General features: G+C 51.0%; 1 protein-coding gene across 1 annotated transcript in view; it reads right to left on the bottom strand.

Annotated features, from left to right (window-relative positions):
• Window positions 1-24,363, bottom strand: part of Col4a2 (collagen type IV alpha 2 chain) — a 131,278-nt gene that overhangs the window by 43,563 nt on the left and 63,352 nt on the right. Inside the window, exons 5-10 of the mRNA XM_090341884.1 lie at window positions 3,831-3,965; window positions 3,705-3,749; window positions 2,071-2,187; window positions 1,863-1,934; window positions 1,311-1,346; window positions 1,163-1,225 (exon numbers count right to left, since the gene is read on the bottom strand). Coding sequence (XP_090198010.1) covers window positions 1,163-1,225; window positions 1,311-1,346; window positions 1,863-1,934; window positions 2,071-2,187; window positions 3,705-3,749; window positions 3,831-3,965 — 468 coding nt within the window. The remainder of the gene's footprint in view (window positions 1-1,162; window positions 1,226-1,310; window positions 1,347-1,862; window positions 1,935-2,070; window positions 2,188-3,704; window positions 3,750-3,830; window positions 3,966-24,363) is intronic.

A 24,363-nucleotide genomic window follows, 5' to 3' on the forward strand; every position in this document is an offset into this window, starting at 1 on the left:
TTTACTCAAGGGTGGTACTGTAAACCTGACCACATGAGCTATAACCCCAGTTCTTTCTTTTTTTTTTTTCTGGATAACTGGAGATTAGAGTCTCATGGACTTTCTTGGTCTGGGTTGGCTTTGAATCCTGATCCCCAGATCTCAACCTCCTTAGTAGCTGGAATTAGAGACATGAACCATAAGTATCTGATGTGAACTGTTCAAAGAGAAAAAAAAAAAACAAGCTCAGATCATCCCATCTGTGCTTCAGTAAGCCAGCAACATGCTCTGTAAAGGAGCACAGAACGTCTTCTCGTGTCCTGCCTGGCTTGTCCCATCCGGATGGATCTGGCATGGACAGCAGAGCCGCTTCCACCCATGCTTTTCCTTGTAGCAGGCAAATTGGCTTGGTAAAGGCCAAAGCCATTACTATGAATTACTGTCGCAGCTGAAGGGAGCTGCGCTGGTCTCCCCAGCAGTACAGGAAGACCCCTTCCCAAACATCCTGGCCTCATCTTCTCCCACGGGGTCAGAAAATGGCCACAGCAGCTTCACTCTACTGCCTGTCTGGGCCTTGAGAACAGTTTTCTGTGAGAGGGTCTCTCACCTGGAGCCCTGGTCTCCATGTCACAGAAGGCCTATTTGTGTTACTGCTAAGAAATGTGCAGAATGAGAGTCAGAGGACCCTGGCTGGGAGGCCTGGCCTCTCCTTCGGCAGGCCCTCCCCGCCGCAAGGGGTCCTGGATTGGCGGGAGGAGGGGTCTCTGTGATCACCGCTCTGAGAGGGGCATGAGGGCCACTCTGCTATGGATGCCCACACTTCACCTGGCCCTGCCCCAGGCAGGGCGCACCCACCGCTCATGGAGAGGCAGGGAGTTCACTGCCTTTTGGTGTCTGTGGGGCTGCGGTCTGCTTCGCTCTGTCACCGGGGCAGGGATGGGGCCCAGAGAGCTTAGGGTGACAGGAAAGGCAAGGCCCAGGGCCTGATGTAAATGTGATGTGGGGCGCAGTGAGTGAGCGGGTGACCAGGGTTTTGAGTCCTTGTTCTTGGGTCTGAAGCGAGAGGAAAGGATGTTCTGTCTCCGTGGCTTCCACACAGCCCTTCATGCACTGTCCACCCCAGCTGGCCACAGAGAGAGCAGCACGGATGCCAGGAGTGGCTCCCGGCAGGCACGGTACTCACCGGTCTTCCTGGAGCTCCAATGGGACCCATCGGTCCGATAGGCCCGGGGCGGCCTGGAGGCCCCTGTGGGGAGGCAGAGGGCAGCTTCTGAGCACGGGCACGGGCACGCAAAGCCTTGCAGGGAATGTGCCAGTAGAACACGACTCACCTGAAAACCAACCAGTCCAGGCTCTCCAGTCTCGCCCTGGGTCAGAAGACAGAATGGTTAGGAGTCGTGACTTAGTCTAAGCAGCTTCAGATTTACTTATGGCTTGTGTCTTTTTTTTTTTTTTTTTATGTTTCTGAAGACGTGGTTGCTTCGTGTCGAGTCGGAGACCAGTGTATGCATAGGACAGCTCGGCTGTCACCAATCCACGACCCAAGCAGCTTGGAGGACTGGGAGTAAGGGACACCCCTCCACTCACTTTAGACTTTACACTGAGAACATCCCAAATGGAAGCAGGTTGATCTTTACAGGAAATCCCAATTTGGGGACATTTCTCTTGTCTACGAACGCCTTCCGTGCACTCATTCTTTTTGTGTGTTGAGGCAGGGTGCCGTGAACACGTCCCCATCCTGCCTCTCCCTCCCAGCAGCTGGGACTACAGGATGGCCACCCCAGCTTGAGTCCATCCGCACACCCCGAGTTCACGTCCCAGCTGACTCCGTGCAGGAGTGACAAAGCCCCACCCAGGTCCGCTCCCGCCCACCCCCAGCTCACCCTGTACTTGACTCGGTCCTCTTCAGACAGTGCGTAAGGTTCACCTTTCTGCCCTTTGGGTCCTTGAGGCCCCTAGATCAACAAATGCATCACAGTGAAAAGAAACATATGTCCATTAGTGTAGAGCGGGGCCTTGGCACTCGGGAGCCTCACATGCCAGTGTGTAGGCCCCAGATCCTGTGACCCCCCCTTTCATGCCCATACTCACGGGGGACCCGGGGAAGCCCCCCGAGCCGGAGGGTCCCTGTGGGCCTGCGTCACCCCTGGTCCCGTTGCAGCCATCATAGCCGGGCCTTCCTCGGGGCCCTCCTTGCCCAGGATGCCCCTGAGAAAGGGAACGAGGTATAAGACTATTGGCCTGCATGCAGGCTTCAAGTTCACACATAACTATGCGCCAATGGTGACTGTTCTCACGAACTGTGCCCTCAGCAGGAATCCAAGGAAAGGACAGTGGGGAGACAGGGAAATGAAGGAGTGACAGAGTCTGGAAATGGGGCCCGAGGTGCCGTTCCCGGGGAGAGGCGTCTTGAGAACTGAGCACATCCCCCAGGCTGCTCCAGAGGAAGGCATCCGTCCTGTGTACTACTGTCCCTCTGCAGGCGCAGGGAAGCTGGGTCCACAGTCCACTGGCACTTTTGCAGGCAGCTCGCTGCTCCTCGGGGCCAGCTGGACAGCTGAACTTCAGCTCACCAGTGCTCTCAGGCAGGAAGCCACCAGGATCCCGCCCAGTGGCCCTTCAGACCTGACATCAGAAAACCGCTTCCACACGTCCTGCCTAGGACACCGGGTTCGCTTTCGCCTGAAATGTACCATCAGCTCTTTGTCCCACCTGACCTCCTTCCTTGCGTTCTGCATCCTTCTATTCTCACAGAGTCTCCATGAGAGGGGGCTAATGCCCCAGGGAGAAAGCTTGCATTCTGTGCCAGAGGTCTGCTCCTTCCCTTTCTGTTCATCCCTGGCCCCAGCCCTGCTGAGGCAGCCGGGGAGGGTTCTTTCCTTGTGTGTGTGCATCTGCACACACGTGCGTATGCTTGCACTTATAGGCCTGTGCACACGCACACATACACAAATGCTCATCCATGCACACAGGTACACCTGCAAACGTGTGCGGGTACACACGTGCATTTCATGCCAGTGGACATATGCGCACATAGGCTATGCATGCGTGCCTGGCGTGTGGCAGCAGGGAGGATGCATGCACAGGTTAAGTGCGCATCTGTGTCTATGTGTGAGGCTTGTGAAACAGATGTCCTGGAATCTCAGCAACAGACGGATGTGCGATAAACACACGCACTCCGAGGTCAGAGCTGGCCAGGAAGCCAGCCTGGGAACTCTGCTCATGGCTGCTTGTGGAGAAGGCTGTGAGTCAGGCCGTTGTTTATTTTTTTTTATGCCACAAGAAGTAAAGTAAACTAGGTTATAAAAACACATTTTATTGCATTTTGAGATTTTTCTCATGGACAAATGGTGCCTTTGGCTGTGCTCATTTGATGTGTGGTCACTGCAGGGAATCCACAGAGATGCACACATGCAAGTTCTTGTCTGACCACTTTATATTTGGGTGGTTCAGTGGTTCCCAGGGAATCTCAAGGCTGGCTCTGCACATGTATCTCCCTCATGCTCCAGTTTCTCATTACAAAACACTGGGCAGTTTAACCAAGTCCCCCTACGTCTGAAGCCATCCCATGACAGTGTTTACAAAGGATGTGTCCACAGTTTGACTGCACTGGTGGGGTGGGCGAGGGCATGCAAAGAGTTCTCAGCCGACACGTTTCTTTAAGCCATAAATGCTCACATCCAGAACACACACAATCTCTCAACGTTCTAAACCTAAACACTTACCGGAATTCCATCGGCCCCCGGGAACCCGGACACGCCTCTCGCTCCCTGTGAAGAGCAACCTCAGATCGAGCCAGGCCAGAGAGCCCAGCCCTTCCCCAGGCAGAGGGCACCAGCTAGGATCCCTACCACGTCTCCTTTCGGTCCTGCGATCCCAGGAGCTCCACGCTCACCCTTGTCACCTTTGCGACCTTGTAGTCCCGGGAATCCTTGTAGCCCTGGGGGCCCGTTGAACCCCTGGGGGCCCACGGGTCCCGGCTGGCCCTGTGGGAAACAGCACAAACTCACTCACAATTACGATCATTCTGGGAACAACTCTTCATTCTCCAAGAGCTGTAAGCTCCAGAGAACATGATACAAACACCGTCTTCTCCTATGGTGGTGACAGCAGGCACAGACTCGAAGGTAGAAAATACTACATGTAAGAAGATACGGCCTAAACAGTCACCCCTTCTTCTTCCCCTACGGTGTCTTCCTCTTCCTTCTTGTGCCTGAACTGGCGTTTGAACTCAAGGCCTGTGTTCTCACTTGGCTTTGTTCATTCAAGACTGGTGCTCTACTATTTGACCCACAGCTCTTCTTCTGGATTTTTGGTGGCTAACTGGAAATAAGAGTTTCTGAGATTCGTCTGTCCTGGCTGGCTTTGAACCTCAATTCTCAGATCTCAGCCTCCTGAGTAGCTAGGATTACAGGTGTGAGCTGCCCATGCCGCAGTTTCTTGGCATCTTTCTAAGTCTTTTTGGTATAAAAAGTAGTTCCAGGGATGCGAGTTTTGCCTGGTGGTAGAGTGCTTGCCTAGCATGCACGCAGACACGGGTTTGATTCCTCGGTACCACATACATAGAAAAAAGCCAGAAGTTGTGCTGAGGCTCAAATGGTAGAGCTCTGTCCGAGGACAGTGCTCAGGCCCTGAGCTCAAGCCCAGGACTGGCAAAAAAAATAGTTCCAAACATAGATACAACCTGACCTCAATTTTTCTCAATATAGGAGGAGAGGAGGGCAGGGATGGAGGGATAGAGAATAGTTCTTGTTTCTGGCTTTTTCTCCTGCTGCTTTCTCCATATGGTGTGTCTAGTAATCTTTCCGGAGTGCTCACATGCCACCCTCAGGTTCCACAGAGCTGAGATACAGTGAAAGGGCTCCAGGCAGCCCAGGGTGTAGTGTAGATGCCTCGAGCCTGACACGTGGCGGGGGAGGCCTCCCCTGCACTGCTGTCCTTGGGGCCAGGCATGGGACATGCAGGGACCCAGGGGTGTGGGGGTGAAGTCTGGGATGGATGGTCCAGAGCCCAGGCTGGCACACACACTGGCTCCTGGAAAGCTCTCTGGGTTCTGTGTGGGGAAGTGCATGGGAATGAGAGCCGAGGGACTCCCTTCTCTGTCCGGTGTCCCCAGGTATCAGCAGGGCACCCTGGGGAGGCACGGGGGGGGGGGACCGCAGATCTTTCCTAGGCACCTGAGGTGATTCTCACGCACTCTTCCTGGGAGAACCGCTGTGGTAGGAGATGGAGAGTGGACTGTGGTCACAGAGTCCCCTCCCAGCTCACGTGGGTCTGAAGTGAGCAGTTTTATGGGCCTCTGCGGGTAACACATGTTTTGCTTCTGATTTTCGTGGACCTGTCCCAGTTGTGCTCCTCTCTGCTTTGTCTGTGGCTGTGCTGGTGTGCAGGTTTCCTGAGATTCTACACTGTGCCACTGCCTTGGTTCCCCTCTGTGGAGGCTGTGGCCAGCTGGGCCCTCTGGGATTCACGTCCCCTTGGGGAGAGGCAGCAGGTGTCTGCGGGATCCCCATTCTTCCCTTGTGGGCTCTGGTTGTTCCCCTCTAGGGAGGTGGCAGGCCCTCCCAGTCCCTGAGGTCTAACTTACTATTTCTCTTTCTGGGCCTGCTCTCACCTCTGCGCTTTACTAAGTGACACCTGCAGAACACAAAACTACCCATCTCAAGGCGCCACTCAGTGGCTTTTAATACATCTGCAGTGCTGTACAACCACCGCCCCAATGGACTTACAAACACCGTCATGGCCTAAAAATGTCCTGAGCCCAGCTAAGCAGCCACTCCCCAAGCTTCCCAGCTCTGTTTCCATCCCTCCAGAACAGACCCATTCTGGAGGTGAGTAAAATCATGACCTGTGACCTTTGGTGGCTGGCCTTGTTTACTTCACGTAAAGTTTCTAGGGTCACTGTGTTGCAGTAGGTCTGGCTGCTTCATTTTTCAGAGCTGAGTAATATTCTATTGTACACACTTACCGCTGCCTGTCACTTCATCCAGTAGTGGACACCTGAGGGGCTTCTGTCTTTTAGCTATTTAATACAGTCCTGTCCCCTGTCATCCTAGCTACTCAGGAGGAAGAGATCTGAGCATCAGGTCAAAGTCAGCACAGGTTTATCGCCAATAAACCACACAGACACAGACACAGACACAGACACAGATACAGACAGACACACACACACACACACACACACACACACACACACACACACTTATCCTAGAAAGGATAGGCTAGGTCTACCTTGTGTAAACCTCCTAGCTCCTACATTCACCAAGTCCCTGCCGGATTCCCACAGCACCCTCAGAAGCAGAGCCCTGGGCTCCCTCCTCTAGCCTGGCTCCTCAGCACCCAGGTCCCCACGACTGCCTCGGTGGTGTAGGAGTGCTCTAGTGGCTTTAAAGTGTAGTTACACAAAGCAGGGGCGGCACAGGAGAGGAGGACCAGGTGGAGAGAAGAGGAGGACCAGGTGGACAGATGCAGCAGTAGTACTGACTAGTCACCATGTGGAAAATGAGCAATTCACCTTGTGGGTGGGGATGGGAGGGAAAAACTGGGAGAGAGCCAGGGAAGGGGTGGTGACACTGTCCACGAAGGAATGTACTCTTTACCCGCCCTCTGCAACTATCACCCCTGTACATCACCCTTATGATAACAATAGAAAATAATAAAAAAAATTTAGCTGTAAGCCTGATGCCTCTGAGTGCTCATCAGGTAATAGATGTGCAAGGCAGCTGTGAGGTACAAGGTCCCCTGTGAGTGCATTCCCTCGATAAGCAAAGGAGGCCTGACACCTACAGCTGCATGTGGCCCTGCATGTGGTCAGAGCCTATTTAAACCATGTCCTAGAAAAGGCAAAATGAAGGGCAGTGGCTGCCAGGAGCTAGAGGCTCTGGGCAGGCTGCCTGCAAGGGGCAGGGGAGGATGCCTACATGGATTTTCTCTCAAGGCTTTGGGGATGGTTACATGGCTGTTTACAGCGGCTGGTAGGCATTGAATGTTAGCTGCATCACACCTCTATAGTGGGACATGAAAATCAGACAGGAAAAGGGGCTGAGGGCAGGGTGTGGGTTTCCACTCCTATCACTCACCCTGACAAGAGAACACGTAGGAAAGAAAGAATGACTGCCCTCAGGTGGCATGTGTGTAAAGCACAGCGCCACATTCCTTACAGAATGCACGCAGGAGCTGCGTGGCAGTGGTGGACACCTGTCATCCTAGCCGAGGCCCAAGGAGCAAGGTCTGAAGACACACTGGGCAGGCAAGTCCGTGAGACGCCAATGAACCACCAAAAAGCAGGAAGTGCAACTGTGGCTCAAGGGACAGAGTGCCGGCTGGCCTCGAGGGAAGATGCCAAGCGACAGTGCTTAGATGCCGTGTTTGAGTCCCAGGCCAGGTTCTCCATCCTGCGCCCCCCCCCCCCAAATGAAAATCCTGCCAGGGAAATAAAACAACGTGAAGAAAGCAAGCGCTAGCGTCTGGAGGGACCTGAGCCGGCTGTCCTGTGTGGTGGTGGCACATGTGGTGGGCCAGACCTGGTCAGATGAGGAGAGAGGACAGCTAGGATGCACTGGCGGCCTCTGTGCCCCAACTCCATAAAAAAGCCAAACCAGGAGAGGCCACCCCCTCCTTCCTGACGTAGTTTAGTCTGAAGACTCGGAGAGATGCCCGTTTTAAAGCAGTGAAAAATGGGTGTCTCCTCCTTTCCCCCACGATCCAGAGTCTGAAACCCCAGCTTTTCATCCTAAAACAGGCAGCGCCGGGCAGCGGCCCTTGTGGCTGTCAGCCACGAGGCGTGTTCTTTATAGTTTGGGTGGATGGTGGTTGGCATCCCCTGGAAAGCGGGTTTTCTGGGAAGGCCTTTCATGACCTCTCCCTGAAACAACAAACGCACGTCACCCGCCTGAACGAGAACCGCCGCCAGACAGGACGCGTGCTTTTCCTAAGCTTCTTTGGCCCCTGAATGGATGGATGTGAAATTGGTTGTGGATGGGCTGTGGGTCTTGGAGATCAGACAGCCCGGGCTGTGGGCAGCATACATCAAGGTCTGCCTGTCGGGCCTCACACGGGTACAAAATGCCCCTTCCAGATTAGTGTCTGGCAGCTGTCGCACTGTGCCATGTGTTCTGGGCTGGCCGTGCAGGCTGGCTCGACGACAAAGGGACCATCGGATGTGGGAGCTATCTATGGTGGCACCGTGGAAGGACGGTGGTCCCAAGTGCCTTGTCTGCGTTTATACCCCAAGTGCAAGCTGCTCATTTTCGTGTGCGCATGCCCCTTGTGGGGTGTTCCCTGGGGCCCTGTCCATGCCCCGGAGCCCGCTGTGACCCAGGGCAGGACAGAGCTCAATTCCTGAGGTGCTTCTGTCTGCCCAGGGTAGCTGGGCAGAGCAAGAGGCAGTGTCAGGCAGAGGCCTTCGAAAGGTGGCCTTCCTGCTGAGCTGATAAGGAAGCTGCCAGGCTTCCAGGGTGGCTGCCCAGGACAAGGCAGGACCACAGATGGCGTCTGTCTTGTGTGGGACTAACCAGTGGTGGTAGACAGTATGAGTACACTTGGGTGTGTGTGTGTGCCAACACTGGGGCTTGAACTCCTGGCCCCGTGTTCTTGCTCCACTTCTGTTTCGCTCAGGTGGCGCTCTACTACTTGTCTGGCTCTACCGCCTGGGCCTTCACTCACCGTGGCTGAGACGCCTGCCCGTCTGGCTTCAGGCGGACCTCACAAATGGACCCTGTGGTGTCCACTCCTGCATGCAGCAGAGGCCTGGGGGAGCTGGGTCCCCTGGGAACTCACCCTCGGAGAGCACCTGGACTGCTTATGACTTCTGTGACTGTGACCTGGGTGATCACCATCACCTGCGGGTGTTTGTGTTGATTTGTGGTTTTGTACACACCCAGAAATTGGATTGTTGGGTCATCTGGCAATTGTTGGAGCTTATCAAACAGCGAAACAACCGCATCACTGGTTTGCAGAGGAGCCACGCAATCTTGCTTCCTGGACGCAATGGAGGAGACGCCGAGAGCTGTGCACCCCGGTGGGGATGGGACTCCACGGCTCCATTCCCTCAGCCCTCTGTGGGGTGTTGGCAAACACTGGCGGGACTTCCTCACCTCCTTCCCTCACAGAGAGACAATCATCATCACCTCCTCACCAGAATGCCACCATCTCCAGTTGGGACAATGCTATCACTTCTCAAAGTCTTATTTTGTTCTTTGCCACTTGGCTGCTTCCCAAAGGCTTTGAAAACACGAGGGGGGGAGGAAGGGAGGAGGGGAGAGACCTCAGGACCACGGCACCAAAACAGCAAGGGACCTTGGGCCCTGGGCCCCCCTCTTCACTCGGAATGGAATCTGTATTTTCTTTTCTTTTTTCTTTTTGCCAGTCCTGGGGCTTGAACTCAGGGCCTGAGCATCATCCTTGGGCTTCCCTCAAGGCCAGCGCTCTACCATTTGAGCCTCAGCACACTTCCGGCTTTTGTCAGTGTATGTGGTACCGAGGAATCCAGCCCAGGGCGTTGTGCATGCTAGGCAAGCACTCTACCACTAGGCCACACTCCTGGCCCCATTTGTATTGTCAACAAGATCTATAGTCAAGATCACAGACTTTTCCAAGCACAAAGTTTGAGAAAAATTTCACTACAAGTGGCGTGTGTCAGGCCTTGTTATAAACTGGTGGGGACATAGATTCGGTGGGGGACTTTTCCACCCAGGAGGTGGAGGGGAGGCTCAGGTGGTGGAGACTTCCTACAGGTACATGGTCTGAGTCCAGACTCCGCTGCCCCGCTAAGTTTTGAGGCCTTTCTTCTCACCAAGAAGGGCTTTACCACTCCCTTCTGTGCTTTACCACCTGTGCTTGTGAGACAAAAACACACGAGAAAAAACATCACGCAAGAAAAAAATCACGTGAGAAAAAAAATACCCCTCTAAACTCAGAGGCTGCAGAGTTTCTGACAGTTGGCTCTGCCTGCCAGGGGATCTAGCTTTATCTGTCTGTACTATCAGACAGAATGCTTTCCAGGCCTGTAAAATGAAGTCATTTAGACAAGAAGGCCACCCAGGTTTGTGGAAAGGGGGCCCATCCTATCAGCAGGCTCAGCATCTGATCAGATAGGCAAGATACACGGTGGCTGAGAGCCCGGGGAGGGGTGCGGCCCGGGCTCTGGAATGCTGCCCCCTGACCCCCACCCACTCCTCCTCCTCTTCCAGGAGACACTGTCTTGCTCATGTTTGGACCAGGCTGGTCTGAGGAGGGCCCTCGGTGATAGTCAGACACGCTTAAGCGATGGAGTGAAGCCGCTGTGACTCAGGGGGCTAAAAGTGATGCAGAAAGGGGGTGTTTTGCCAACGGGGTACACAGAGAGCCACAAGAGAAAGATTTTAGTTCTGGATGAAGGTTTTGAAGTTCTATCAACAACAGATACTCTACCATTGACAATCTGGGTATGGGAAGAGTCGGGAGGGGAGAGCATGCAGTCCCAGAAGGGGCCATTGGGCGGCAGTGTCCCCCGCTCTCCTGGCTGGCGGGCCGGCTGTCCCTGGCACAGCAGTGTGAGCAGGACCCTCTGGCGGCTCTGGGTCATCACGACTCACCTTGGTGGATCCCAGAACAAGCCCCTCATGTCATGGGAGCAAACCTCCCACCCTACCAGGGAGGAAAATTCTGATGCACACTGTCTGAAGAGCATATGAAATTTCAATTTTCTCTACTCCAGTCATTAATTCTTCCTATTTCTAGCCTTCCCTTTGGCTCGCTTAAAAGATGAGGCTCAAAGTAGACCATGGGCCCCTGCCCGTCCCAAGGCCCACAAGACGGTGATTTCAAGTGACGGCAGATCTGACTCCTCCTGGGCACTGACTGTGGGAAGAACCCTGCCAGTGTGGGCACGTTCATCTCCTCCAAGACCTCTGGGCCTATCCTGAGGGCAGCTCCATTCTCCAGGGGCTTTCCAAACTGCTGGGCAGGCTATCTGCCCTCACAGGAGCTGTCCTGAGGAACAGGCAGAGGGACGGATGGTCTGCCAGGACACCCCGATGGACGGGGACCCTGCGCTGGTTGGGGTGTGTCCTTCTGTCACTCCCTCCCTGCCGGGAACGGCCTTAGAGGGAGACGGTGGAAGTGGATGTGGTTACTTTTTAGTAACTGGTCATAAGGTGCGCGGGGAGGCCTGTGCTGCAGGCTGAAATGTAGACACACCAAGCTCTGGGGTAAACGTGGAGCCCATTCTCTAGCACCCATCAACAGGATTCCTGGTGCAGGGGAGGCTGGCTGCCTCCTCAGGGCCTCAGAGGCTGTGACAGAGCAAAGGTGGAAGGGGAAAGCATTCGTGTTCAGACCCACGATGCTGTCGAGACTCAGGAGAACAGTCTGGGAGAATGGGCTCATCTAGAGGAAGCAGAGGCCTTGGAGACCCGCAGGCAGCCCACCAGCACTGCGGGTGAGGTCTACACCCAGCCAGGCCAGGCAGGGCAAGGCTTGCTGTGGAAGGCCTGGCAGCTTGGGGAAGGAATGCCAGGAGGAGAGGGCGAGCTGGCAGCCCTGGGTTGGTAAGGAAAATAAGGGGGAATAGAAGAGGCTTCGGATCCTGCCAAGGAGAAGGTTTTAGAGAGGTGGTGAGGGTGACTGACGGAAGAGTGGACTAACAGAAAACTCTGCCACAACTGTCTGTAAGTGGATGCATCTCCTCTGCTCAGGGCTGGAGGAGACGACAGGATGTCAGAGCCGCTGGTATCTAACACGCAGGATGAGGCACAGAAAAGTCGAAGCCTGGGAGCCAGCTCCCAGAGAAAGCCCTCGCCTGGCCTGGGACTTGAGCAGCCCCCGGATAAAAGAACCTGGCTGGCCGCTGGCCCACACTTGGCAATGGAGCCCAGGTCCTCTCCTGTGCCAAGCAAGAGACTGACCTCTGAGCCATACCCCAGTCCTTGCCCTTAAAGTGTGACACTGGTTAAAATGCCAAGGTTAAACAGCATGGTGGATGACAACCCAGCCTTCCTCGTTGCACCTTTTAGGGAATTACTATCTGGGAGGTGGTCTCTCTGACAGACCCAGGAAAGACACCATTCATGGAGGAACCCAGGCCCTGAGAACGGTTCCACAGTGCCTCACGGGCGGGCGCCACCTGGCGGCGCTGTCACCACCCCCAAGGGCGGTGGCTGGCCTCTGGGCCAAGAACAAAGGCCTGGCCTGGGTCAGTGGCCCTCAGGTGTCCTGCCCTCCCTCTCCAGTGTCTGGACTGACCGCCACTGGACACACATCCGCCATGCACAAACAACAAAGCATGCGCGACGGACAAGGGAAGGGTCTCTGTCCAGTCTGGGCAAAGATAAGGGATGGGTCATGGTGCAGACTGGAAACCGGGGCCCTGGAGGAAACCAGTGACACCCACGTCCCCTCCGGAGAGGTGACTCAGCCGGACGCAGCCCCGGGACACCGTATGCTCTTTTTAAGGGCATTTTTAGAAGAAAAAGGAGCAGCAGTGCCTCTGGAAGGCCATGAAGGGTGCCTCCCTCGGAGGCTGGCCTGCAAGGTTTCTTTCCACAAGTCTGATTCACCTTGTGTGGCCTCTGCCCCAACTGCTGCCCACGAGAAGCCCGGCTTGGGGCTCCGTGGACTTGGCCCTGGGCTCTCATTTGTCCACACGCGTGCTCGTGGGCTGTCTCATTTATAGGGTGCTTGGATGGGGACTGGAGGACCCAGGTCCTCTCTGCTTCCTGGATGTATGCCCTGGCGCCACAGACACAGACACAGACACAGACACTGCCTCATTCCCTGCAGCCTGACCTGGGCTCACCTGACCTCACCTTCCCCTGCCAAGGCTCCACTCATTTGGAATGGGAGCATCTGCTGGCCTTACAACCTCTCCAGGAGGCGAGGGTGCCAGTGGCAACTCTCCTGCTCTGGGGCTCTCCACCAGAGCCTCTTCTCCTTGCTGTCATCGGCTTCCTGTGGTGATCCCTTGGTGAGAGTTGGGGACCCCATTCTTTCCTGCTGAGAGGGTCCTCTGGCCACCTCCACACAGCCGTCCATCCGTCTGTCTCTCCATGTCTCCATCCATCCATCCATCATCTACCTAACTTCTGTCTATCTAGGTACCCATCTATATCTATCAATCCTCTATCTACCATCCATTTGTGCCTTTATTTATGATCTGTAACTCGATGATCTATGAATCTACCAACCACCCATCTAGCATCTATGTATCTATAGAAATACACATACATATACATACATATTACTTATTTCTTACACTTAGAAGATGTGGAGAATATATAGAAAAGGTGAAAAATGGGAGAAAACACTGTATAGGAGCTCTACTGAAAGTTGAGTTTAGTAATGCTGAAAGAAGGTATTTCCAGCCTATTTGTAAATGAAGTCAATGATAAAGCCTCAGTATTCTCATCTATACTTTCCCTTAGGCCACAGTTACCGTGGGCGCTTTCCCCAAGCCCCTCAGCCTCTCCCTGAATGGTGCCCCAGGTGGGCCTGGGCTTGGAGAGTTGTGTGAGAAGGAGGGGTGTGCACATACACGCACATGTGCACACGTGCACACGTACACACACTCTCCTCTGTCCTGTACTTCTGTTAGCATGCCGACATGTTCCTGGTCACCCTGTAACTTAAGACCAGGTGGAACAAAGCTCCTGAAGTCCAGTCCAGACTCTGAGGGGCCACGTGGGCTGTGTCTCCCCACTCCTGTGAGAGTAGGACATGTAGAGAGCCACAGGCTCTGTGGGGCAGGGCCCGGCGTGGCAGGACACTGTGGCTGTGACATTGCAGGCAGCGCTCGGGGAGGCAGTGGTGTGGCCGCCACCTAACTCTCCACCTGACCGTCCTTAACCATCCTCCCAGACTCCTCCCCTCCAGTGTTTCCCCACACTGCTCTCCAGCTACCAAGGGACCACTGGCTTTCTGTTACTGTCACCTCCCAAGCACATGGGGCACAAGACCTGCCTGGTTCTGGCAGCTTGAACTCAAAGGCTGCTCAACAGGGGCAGTGGGTGAGCATACGAGCGCTCTCTCTCTCCCTCCCTCCCTCCCTCCCTCCCTCCCTCCCCCCCCTCCCTCCCTCTTTCCCTCCCTCTCTCTCTCCTTAGATGATTGGAGGCCAAAGCCCAGGAGGGAATAAGGCGATTTCAACTGACTGAGAAAGTGTGCGCTGGAGTTGGCAAGTCCCATCGCGGTCTAACAGTCTCTCAGCGAAAAGGGGCCTCCTGTGTACTTAGGGCAGCTGGGAGCCAGGCTGCAGGACCTTGGAACGTGCCAGCCTGCCTCCAGGAGGTGGCTTAAGTCTACCTTTGGTCCTCTCCTCTAAGCTGTGTGTCCACTGGAGCCTCTGCAGCTCTGGGCGGACAATGGGCAGGCCAGGGGATCAGAGAGCTTGAAGGAGCTGGACCTGGAGCTTCGTGGTCACACTTTCCACTGGGGAGCTGAGGGAGGGCTGAGGTCTGAGGCTGGTGGGGCAGAAAGTTCTTGACCAGAAGTAGCCGGGGCGCTGTCTTTGTGGTCCCTCTCCTGTCTGTCTGTGTATCTGTCTGCTTGTTCTGTTTCAATACAGGGTCTCTTCCTCGATTCCTTAAAGGCTGCTACCCCTCACCTCTGTTCTTGCTGCACAATTCTTGATCTGAGTTCAGATCCGAACAGATCAACAGATGGAGAAAATTTACCTTAAAAGGGCAAGCAGCATACACAAGAGACATCTACACACACCCCTGTTATCTGCGACTTAGTGCTCTTTGCTTTAGGTGGACACTGCTTTGACATGAATGTTTATCTCCCAGATTCCCTTGCTGGAGTCTGATCCTCTGTGTTGGCAATAGCCAACTGCAGGGCAAGCCCTGAGAATGCTGTTAGTGCCCCGATGAAAGACAGTGAGGCAGCCTGTCTCCCCTTCCCTTCCCAGACAGCAGCAAGCCTGTCTGGAGGCAGCGAGCCCTCCCAGGAAGCTGGGTCTGCCGTGCCCGTGACCCGGACACTGTGCTCAGACACTCCGGCCCGAGCGGCCAGCATACACCAAGACTGACTAATCACAGAAGACCCCTTTTCCCAGACTTCTCCGAGCAAGGCTCCTTGAAAATACCAGTGGTAGAAGCCTGGCTGATGCCCTTCCATGCACACTGGAGCCGGAGTCATCTGCAAAGTGACAGGTGGAGATTTTCTAAAACGAAGGAGAACTGGGAAGGAGCTTTTAAAAAATGAGCTGTATCTTAGTTCCCATGGGAAGACAAACATACAAAGAAAACACCCGTTGTGTCTTCAACCACATCATGTTAGGCTGTGCTGTTCCTGTCCGTTGTCTTTGCCTCTGGCTTCCAACAAATCCCCGCAATAAACAACAAGAAATGGATTGGCAATCAAGGGAGAAACTGAACAACTGTTTGGATGGCCCGTGAGTTTACAGAACCACACAGTGCTGAAGCCAACTCCACGGGAAGGGAAAAAACTGGGACATGTGTGGGTGGGTGGCTCTCAAGGCCTCTGGAAGATTCCGGAAGTCCAGCAGATGTTTTTGGTTAGGAGGCGTTGGAAGCCCCAGGAGCTACAGTTTCTTCTTCTTCTCTTCTCCTTTTAAAACATAAATTTATTTATGTAACATCCCCCCCTTCAATAGTTCTCTGCTGATCTTACAAAATGGAACACTGGCCAAAGGGTGAGGTCCCAAGCCTTCATGTGGGCACAAAGGGCCTGTGCCTGCGGAGACAGAGATGCCCACAGGTCAGAGGTGCCTGCAGGACATGGCACCTTCCAAGCTCTATCCTGCATGCTTTCTTTTCTGCACTACTCTTTCCTCTCAGTTCAAGAAGCTAAGTTAGCACTCTTCCTCCATCCGCTATAAATAACGTAATTCACTCTTCAGTAATTACTGTGTTTCTCTTCCTTTGGAAAATGAGGGATGTAATAGTCCTAATGATTATTTTCAGGGTTTGGGAATGCGTGAATGTGTGTGTGTGTGTGTGTGTGTGTGTGTGTGTGTGTGTGTGTGTGTGCGCATTAACAAATGAGGGTCTGAGTCAAGGAATCAAGAGTTAGACTTGTTACTTTAATGCTGATTTTGATCCCATTTATGAATATGCCCAGAAAGGTATTTCTCCTCACCGTAACTTACCAATCAGCACCGGAGTCATTAAGACACACTGGACCAAAGTTTCAAAAGTCTCGAGGTAAGCTGATGGTTAGAGAAACTCTAGGATCTCATTTAAATTTCTCATATGCTAAGGAACATTTTCATTTATATACTATGAATAACTGGTCTCCAAAAGGTACTTAAATGATTAGATCTTTCTCTAATGTGTGTGCGAGTACTGGGGCTTGAACTTAGGGCCTTCTAGTCTTGCTTGGCTTTTTCCACTCAAGGCTGGTACTCTATCACTTGAGCCAGATCTCTACTTCCCAAGTGTTGATGGTTAACAGGAAATAAGAGTCATTAGACTTTTCTTCCCCAGTTGATTTTGAACTGGAATCCTCAGATCTCAGCCTCCTGAGGATCTAGGACTGTAGGACTGAGTTGCCAGCACCCAGATCATGACAGGATCACGAGCAGAGGATGAGGGAGTCACTTGTTGGGCAGGGGGTATGGGTGGCATAGACGGATCCTGAACCAACCCTTGCTAAAGCCCTGAACTCCAGCTGGATATATGTTTTGGAGAAAGAATCTGATCGTTACACAAGGTTACTGGACATATTGTGAATATGGAACAAATTCAAGAACATTGGATTCTCTGGGCCCTGGGGAGATTACTCAAGCTATCAAGCATTTTAATGGAACACTGTACAGAAGGAACTCCTGCAATTATCAGGCCACAGAAACCATGACCAAAGTGAGCCTCGCTCGACCAGCCTTCTCCCAGCCCAGAGACAGAGCATTTTTCTCTCCGAGAGGAACAGGTGGCCTACCCCCTTCCAGTCAAAAAGATTGTGGAGTCCAAATAGAATGAGATTAAAATAAATCATGCCAGCTGTGTGGGAATTTATGTTTCAACATGATTGTGGGCCCGTCTCCCAAAATTTGAGTGAGTTTTGAAGAGCTCCAATATTTTTACATATTTCTCAGAAGTGGATTGCATCACGCACGAGTGGAGAACTTTCACAAGATCAGGTCAGCTCCACTTAGAGGTGGAGGGGAAACAGGTAAAGGCCACTGGCCTGGGGCTGGAGGCCAGCCAAGCATGCGGGGCCACTTAGAAACCCCATTACAGTAGACAAGGCCTGGCCTGTATCCCCCGCTCTCCAAGCAGTCAGGACTGGTGGGAGAGCTGATGTGTGCGTGCCTTATCTCTCATGTAGGGTTTTAACATGGTGGCCTTTAGATTTCAGGAAAGAAAGCCCTTTTATCTTCACTCTGCCATTGTCTTCCTTGTGGGTTGTGGACAGTGGCTTAGCCTTGGTCTTTGCTTCTACAAGATGAGTGTTCCTGTGGGGCCTTTGGGGAGTTAAATGTTAGCCCTGGGGACAATTCTGTATTCAGCAGGTGCAGAATAATTGCTCTATCTTGGTGACACTTTCATTCTTTCTACCTATCTCTTAAACATTCTTCAACCATCATTATCAGATCTCCAGGCATATAGTGACTAATATATACATATACATTAACAATATATACATTCTTTTCATTGTGACCACCAATGAGAACATGTCTTCCAACTGAAAACTGTCAGGAGTTTTAGCGCTTGATGAAATGGTCCAAGTGAGGCAAAAAAAAAACAAAAAAAAACAAAAAAACCCCGCCACTACAGCTAAGGAAGAAGAGCGTTTTTATCTTCTGTCCTCGCCACATCTTTAAGAGCTCATTCTGTATTAACTTGGTTGATGGGCCAGATTCTCAACTTTGATGTTTAACTTTCCACAGAAGTTGACAGCACCTTTTTGTGTTAATGCGTTTCTAAAGCGAATGGTGACTCTAAACCAGATCTTGAACGTTTCGCTTTAAGTTTATTGTAACTAAGTTTGTTGCAATTTCAACAGGCAGTATAATTTTCCTCATAATAATTTTTAAAAATTGGGCTTGAAGAAGACTATTTCATATTCCATTTCTCCTCTCAAAGCAATGTGTCAAAACAGCAAGAGAAATCAATGAGAAAGGAAGAGATAAGGAAAGGGAAGCAGCAGGAAAAAAATCTGATTTTGATTCAAATTTTTGTGCTTTTTCTAAAAATAACATGTAAACCCTGAAATCCCATCTTTTTCTTCAGTCCATGTTTCTCAGTGTGCCCAGAGTGGGATCCCTTCTTTCTGACATAGAAAGAAACTTCTTTCAAGCAACTATTAGAATTCAAGAATTGTTGTCTAACTTTGGAAGTTTTTTTGGGGGGGGGAGGTATTCAAAGTAGGAAAGACTAAATAGACGATAAAAACATGGCAGAAGAACCTTGTATGTTCTTCCCACAGCTTTCAAAACTCCAGGGTGAGTTCTTCTTCCTGGAGTTGCTTCTCTTGTGGCCCAGACTCCAGCCCACCCCCCTTCAGAATGCCCACAAAGGCCCATTCATCCTCAGGGGGCTGAGATAATTATTATAGACCACTCTCTGCCACAGTTCACATGATCCCTTCTGCTGCATTACTCTCCAGAGGCAATCTGCTTCAGAGCCAATACTTCTGACCTCCACTTTTGATTTACTCCAAAAATGCCTGCCTTGCCAAGATTGTGAAATATGCCACCTACAATGTTCTTAAAAAGTGAAAAAAGTTCAACAGTTGGAAAATATGCATCACTTAAGTAGACACGAGAAATGTATTTTTTATGGTGCTCTTCTAAGGTTTATTATTATTATTTATTTTTATGCTGGTACTGGGAATGAGATCAAGACCGGGGTGATGTCCTTTAACTTCTTAACTTAAGGCTGGTACTCTAACACCTGAGCTACAGCTCCATTTCCAACTGGTTTTTGGTGGTTAACTGGAGGTAAGAGTCTCATGGACTTTCCTTCTAGGCTGACTTGAAATCTCACCCCTCAGATCTCAGCCTCCTGAGTGGCTAGGCTTACAGCCATGAGCCTAAGAGGCCTGGCAATTACGTTTTTCCTAATCAAGCTTATAAATACCAGCGACCTGAAACCCATCACGTGACAGAAACAACTGAACCAGGCGGCCTTGGACACAGGAGGGCTTGTGATGGGCAGACGCTGCGTCTCTGCGGACACAGTCTGGTGGGGACCGGTCCTCGTCTCCTCTGACGCATCTGGAAGTAGCGTCCTGCGAGACTTATCTTCAGGCAGACCTCAATGAGGGCGGATAAACAGTTCACCAGAAGTTTTCCAAAAAACCTCTGCCTGTCATATAATATTAACAGGGCTGGGCTGCAGTCTTGGCAGGCTCACGCTGGCCAAGGCTGTGTTATGCCCAAGGATGGTAAGGCTGAGGGCAGCTCTTAGTCATGTCCGCGAGCCTGAGCTCTCGTGGGCCGCCCCTGCTCAGGATTTGGGGAATCTGAGCTCTGACTCGAGCCACAGAAAAAGATACTCGCAGAACATCTGCAGTCACCAGATCCCTTGTCTAAACTCCCCCAGCACATAAAATCTGACAGGCTTAGCTGCTTACAAATAAGGAAGAAGGCAAAGGCTTGTCCTTCCCGAGAATGAAACAGCAATCATTGATGTCCTCCTCTTTCCTCATATCAAGAGAACACATGGACAATCTGATCAATTCTATTAAAACTGTGAAAAGCTGGATTTCAAAATGGAATTGAATTCTAAGATGTTCACTACCTAGTAACGGCTTTCTCTCTCTCTTCTTTTCTTTCCTAACTTCCTTCCTTGCTCTCTCTCTTTCGTTCTCTCTCTCTCCCTTCCTCCGTCCCTCTCCCTCCTCTTTCTTTCTTTCTTTCTTTCTTTCTTTCTTTCTTTCTTTCTTTCTTTCTTTCTTTCTTTCTTTCTTTCTTTCTTTCTTTCTTTCTTTGCCAGGATGGGCTTGAACTCAGGTTGAGGATCTTCTTGCTTAGCTTTTTTTTCGCTTAAGGCTGAAGCTCTAATACTTGAGCCACAGCTCCACTGTTCATTGTGCTGGTTAAATGGGGATAAGAGTCTCATGGATTCTCCTGCCTGGGAGACCAGTGGAACTCAGCATGGGTTAAGAAAAGGGGCTGTGTGGTACAGGTGACACCTAGCTTTAAATGCATAAGGCATTGTTGGCCAGATTTAACCACTTGTGACCTTTTCAAGGACAGAACTCCCCCTGCCCAGCTTAGTGGCATCCAGTTCCCTTTGGGGAGATGTGGGGGGGAGGGCAAGCTGGAGGCCTTCCATGTGCATCTCAACACCATCTGGACTAAAGACTCAGAGCACACACCTCCATGGCAGACCCATGTCAACCACCACGGAAGGCCCACAGATATGGCATCTTTGCACACTGCCCAAAGAGTGGGGACTCTTCAGGTGCCATCTGTTCATCATGTAAACCTAAAACGAGCACATTTCAGACTTTCCCTGACTTGACTTCTTTTCTTACTCCTTATCTCTCGAGTAGAATTTACCCTAGTTATGGTAGCTTGATGTGGTGAGGCCTGCCCAGTAGTCTTAAGTGCTTAGGAGGCTGAGGTGACAAAACTGACTGAGCCCAGGAATTCCAAGACAGCTGGGGACACAAGACTGATCTCAATGCTCTGCCCTCAAACCATGGCTAACTTTTCTGTCTGCTCCCTCAGCTGTGCTGGTCTGCTCTGTGGTCCTTAGGGACCCTGCCTGGAGAGTTTTTCTTCCAGCTATTTTGGTGGCACTTCCCGCTCTCCCTTCTATCTTCTGTCCCATTACCCTCCTGAGGCAGGCTGCCCGGACACCACAGTCACAAGCTTTCATCAGGGTATTTGCACAACGGGATTGCAGGAGTTTATAACTCTTGCCTAACTCTGGGCAGATGGCAGCACATAAGCTCCAGGAGAGACTGCGTGCAAGCATCTTCCCAGATGGCGGAAGGGTGGCCAACTCATTCTCCTTGAAGGCTCATTCCACAGACCCTCAGGAAGGCCTCTGGGAAAGGTGTCTGGCGCTCACTGTATGAGTCATTCTGCAGAAGTCATGGTCAGTTCTTTATTACCAGGTTCTCTGGAAACTGCCTTGAATTATGGTAAAAAGTATACCTGAACATGGAGGAATTAAAACCCAGTATTAAAAGCAGTATCCATTTCTGTTGAAAGGCATTTCAACAGCACTATGATTTCATTTTACTTAGGCTTACATTCTGTTGTATTATATCCATTAAAAAATAGTAACCTGAACAGTATGTCTTCATCCAAGTATAGATATTTCTACCCTTAACCTTTGGAAATTATTCTTAGATGGGAGAGTGGTTTAATGTTAAGAAATGAAGCTCGTGAAAGGTTCAGTTTGACTTTGCTTAGATTTGCATTGATTTCATTAGTTTACATTATCCTTCCTCTTGATTCGTCTGTAAAATAGCCTTTTAAGAGGACTAGAAAAGCTCAGATTTACCCTACAAAAGGCAAACAGCCGAGAAGAGCTTTGTTCAGTGCTTTTCATGAGCTTGTCACAGCGGCTGGCTACCTCTCTCTGCATCTTGCATATCTCTGTGGCAAGAAGACAAAGGCCCTGTCCTCAGTGAGTCCACTTGTACCAAGTCCCAGACTGTGGAATCCTATCTAAACCCTCCATGCCTGCTGGGAGGTTTCTCACTACCTCACCTGGCCAAGGCAGAGACCAGCCACTCATCCAGGCCTGGGCTCTTCCTGGATTTGCAAACAAACATATTTCTATACTTCCCTTTCACAGGCCCAAACTCTCTCCTTTCCATCTCTGGGCTAGGACTTAATTGTCAGTTAAAGAAAGAGGGAGTACAGTGGCTCCGTGGAAGAACAGATGTTTCCAGGGCAGGAAATATCCAATAATTATTCCTGACCACAATTAGATAAGGGGGTGGGAAGGAGGGGAGGAACAGAGGGGTTCTCAGGCATCCCCTGGGAAAGCAGGAATGTGACAGGCCTTGTACTAATATGGCTCCTTTCTGCATGGGGTAGGGGACATCTGCCCCACAGGATGTCTTTGCGTGAAGAATTCTCAGGCATTTTTCACACGCCATGAGGCACACAGGCTGAGGGCCTTGGGAGACCCGTGCCTTTGCAAGTAACCTCTTCTCTTCCTGGCTCGTTTTTGTCCCCCACCCTTCTTGATGCTTTAGACTTTGGCCATCCTGTCCTGGCTGACTTCTCAACTTTCTTTCTCCTTCATACTTTGGAGATAAATAGCTAACCTTCCACGTTTACCTTCCGGCTACATGGTCAGTCTCTCAACTCACCTGAATTGGTTTAGAATATGACTAGATAATAACAAAACTAACCATTCTTTGAATTCTTCATATGTGCTCTTTCTCTCCCTCCTCTCTCTCTCTCCACCAGGGCTCTCTTTACTACCCTTTCTTTGTTGGTTGCAGACTGGTTTTCTTCCTTTTCTTTCTACTTTTGAGAGTTCTCTTGAGGCTCAATCCTGACTGTTAATTTCATTAGCTTCAACTAGAAACTTCCTTCTAGAATTCTAAGCCTCTCATCTCTTGTCATTTATTGTTGAAAGCCGGAATATCTGTTTTCACTCCTTCCGAATTCACCCTGGGAAGAAAGGGGTGCATGGAGCTAGAGGAGGTTCTAGAACATAGGATTTACAAGACACTTAAAACCTGCAGGGGAGCCAAAAGGATCAGAAATGCAAGACAAATTATGCATCAGAGCAAACTGAGATTTGCAGAGCAAGTTGAAGAGAATCAGCCACCAATGCCCACAAAGCAGAATGGCCTTTCCTGGGTGGGTTCTGAGGGCGTGACCCTCACCACTGACACCTACTAGATACCAGAGCGTCCTCCTCCCTCCACAATCCCACTGTCAACCTACCAGGTGATTCTTGCTTAGGCAGAGTTAATCCCTCAGACTGGAGGCTTAGGGCTCAGAACACCTCCTTGAAGATGGCAGAGATAATTTTCAAAGAAATGTCTGAGCCTTTTTTCTCAATTTCTTTGTCAAAGAAATTAGTAATGATTCAGTTAAGGGATGCTTTGTTAGTTCTCTAGAACTTCTTTACCTTGACAAATCATTAACATTATCCAACACTCCTGGCATTGGAGAGATTGCTAGGGACTTAGTGCATTTCTCCAGGCTATCTGGAGGGTGATTCTCCTGTCTAGCCATTAGCTACATTCAGAGCTGCCCAGAGCTCACAGCCTGCCATGTGTTAGGGCTCTGCAAGTTTGGTAGACACCATAATTTGACACTTGTGGAGAGGACCACCAGAAACCCACACAGCATTGTACAAGGTTCTAGCTGGATTCTCCCCTCCTCCCGAAACACAAAACAAGATAAACAAAAAAGCCAATCCAAAAGATGGCTCCAAATGGCCACATTTTTCCATGAATGAGGAAGTCTCATAAAATAAATCTTCAGCCCAGTTTCTCGCTCATATTCATGATTTACTTGTGACCCAAATCTTGAATAAACAGTTTGAAAAGATATTTCCAGCTACAAATACAGTAGTTACCCTCACAACAAATATCTGTTTAGGAGATTTTTTTTTAATATAAAAAAATAAAGGCTGAATTCAAATTTGGTTATCTTCCCAAATGAGCAGAATCCCAAGGGAACAGAAATGAATGACAGGCAGATTCCGCATTCCAGCCCAGCAGGGGCCTGTGGTCTCCGGAGAGAACTTCCGTGTCACATAGGATTCCTTCGCTGAGGCATCCTGAGAATGTGCCGTTGAGAATGAACATTAATGGGCATGGCAGTGGGCTTTTGGGGCCCTACCCCTGTTCTCTGGAGCTCTAATCAGTAGCTGGGCTGAATGAAAACCTGAACTTACACAGCACGGAAACTCAAACCGCCAAACCGCCCCAGAGCCCTGAGACGTGACTTAACCGGATGCAGCCCTAGGGAGATGAGTCTCAGCCAGGTTCTAAGCCACCTTTGGAACAAAGATGTCCCAGCCTTCCCTGGAGGTCTCGAGCTTCAGGAGTCCCAGTCCTAAGGAAAAGATGCAACCTAGCTCCCCGAGGGAGGAGAGCCTGTCTGTCTCTGCTTCTCTTCCTGCTCCCTGGGAGACATCATGTCTTAGGAATCCCGATGCCTTTGTCATCCTGATGCCATAGTCTGTACATGCTCTGCTCGAGTTCATGGGCTACAACATTGCAAAGCCTTCAAATGGCTTTCTACGTCACCCACACCAAACAGACAGCAAAGCTGAACTGGCTAAAGAAAGCATATGGTACAGCTGAGTAAATGTATCTGGCTAAGAGTTATTAATTGGTTTTCTTTTCTTTTGAGAGGGGAGTAAGAATACACAGAGTAACAGAATTCAATTCTCTTTAACTTTCAAAATGTTTAAGGCATTGATTTGGTAAATGGCAATCCTTTTGTACAACTGCTTAGAGATAAGAACTATGTAAGACAAACATTATCTCACATGGGGAGGTCAGGAG

The sequence above is a fragment of the Megascapheus bottae genome, chromosome 11 (assembly GCF_031878675.1).
Source record: "Megascapheus bottae isolate mThoBot1 chromosome 11, mThoBot2.hap1, whole genome shotgun sequence".
Classification (NCBI taxonomy): Eukaryota; Metazoa; Chordata; class Mammalia; order Rodentia; family Geomyidae; genus Megascapheus; species Megascapheus bottae.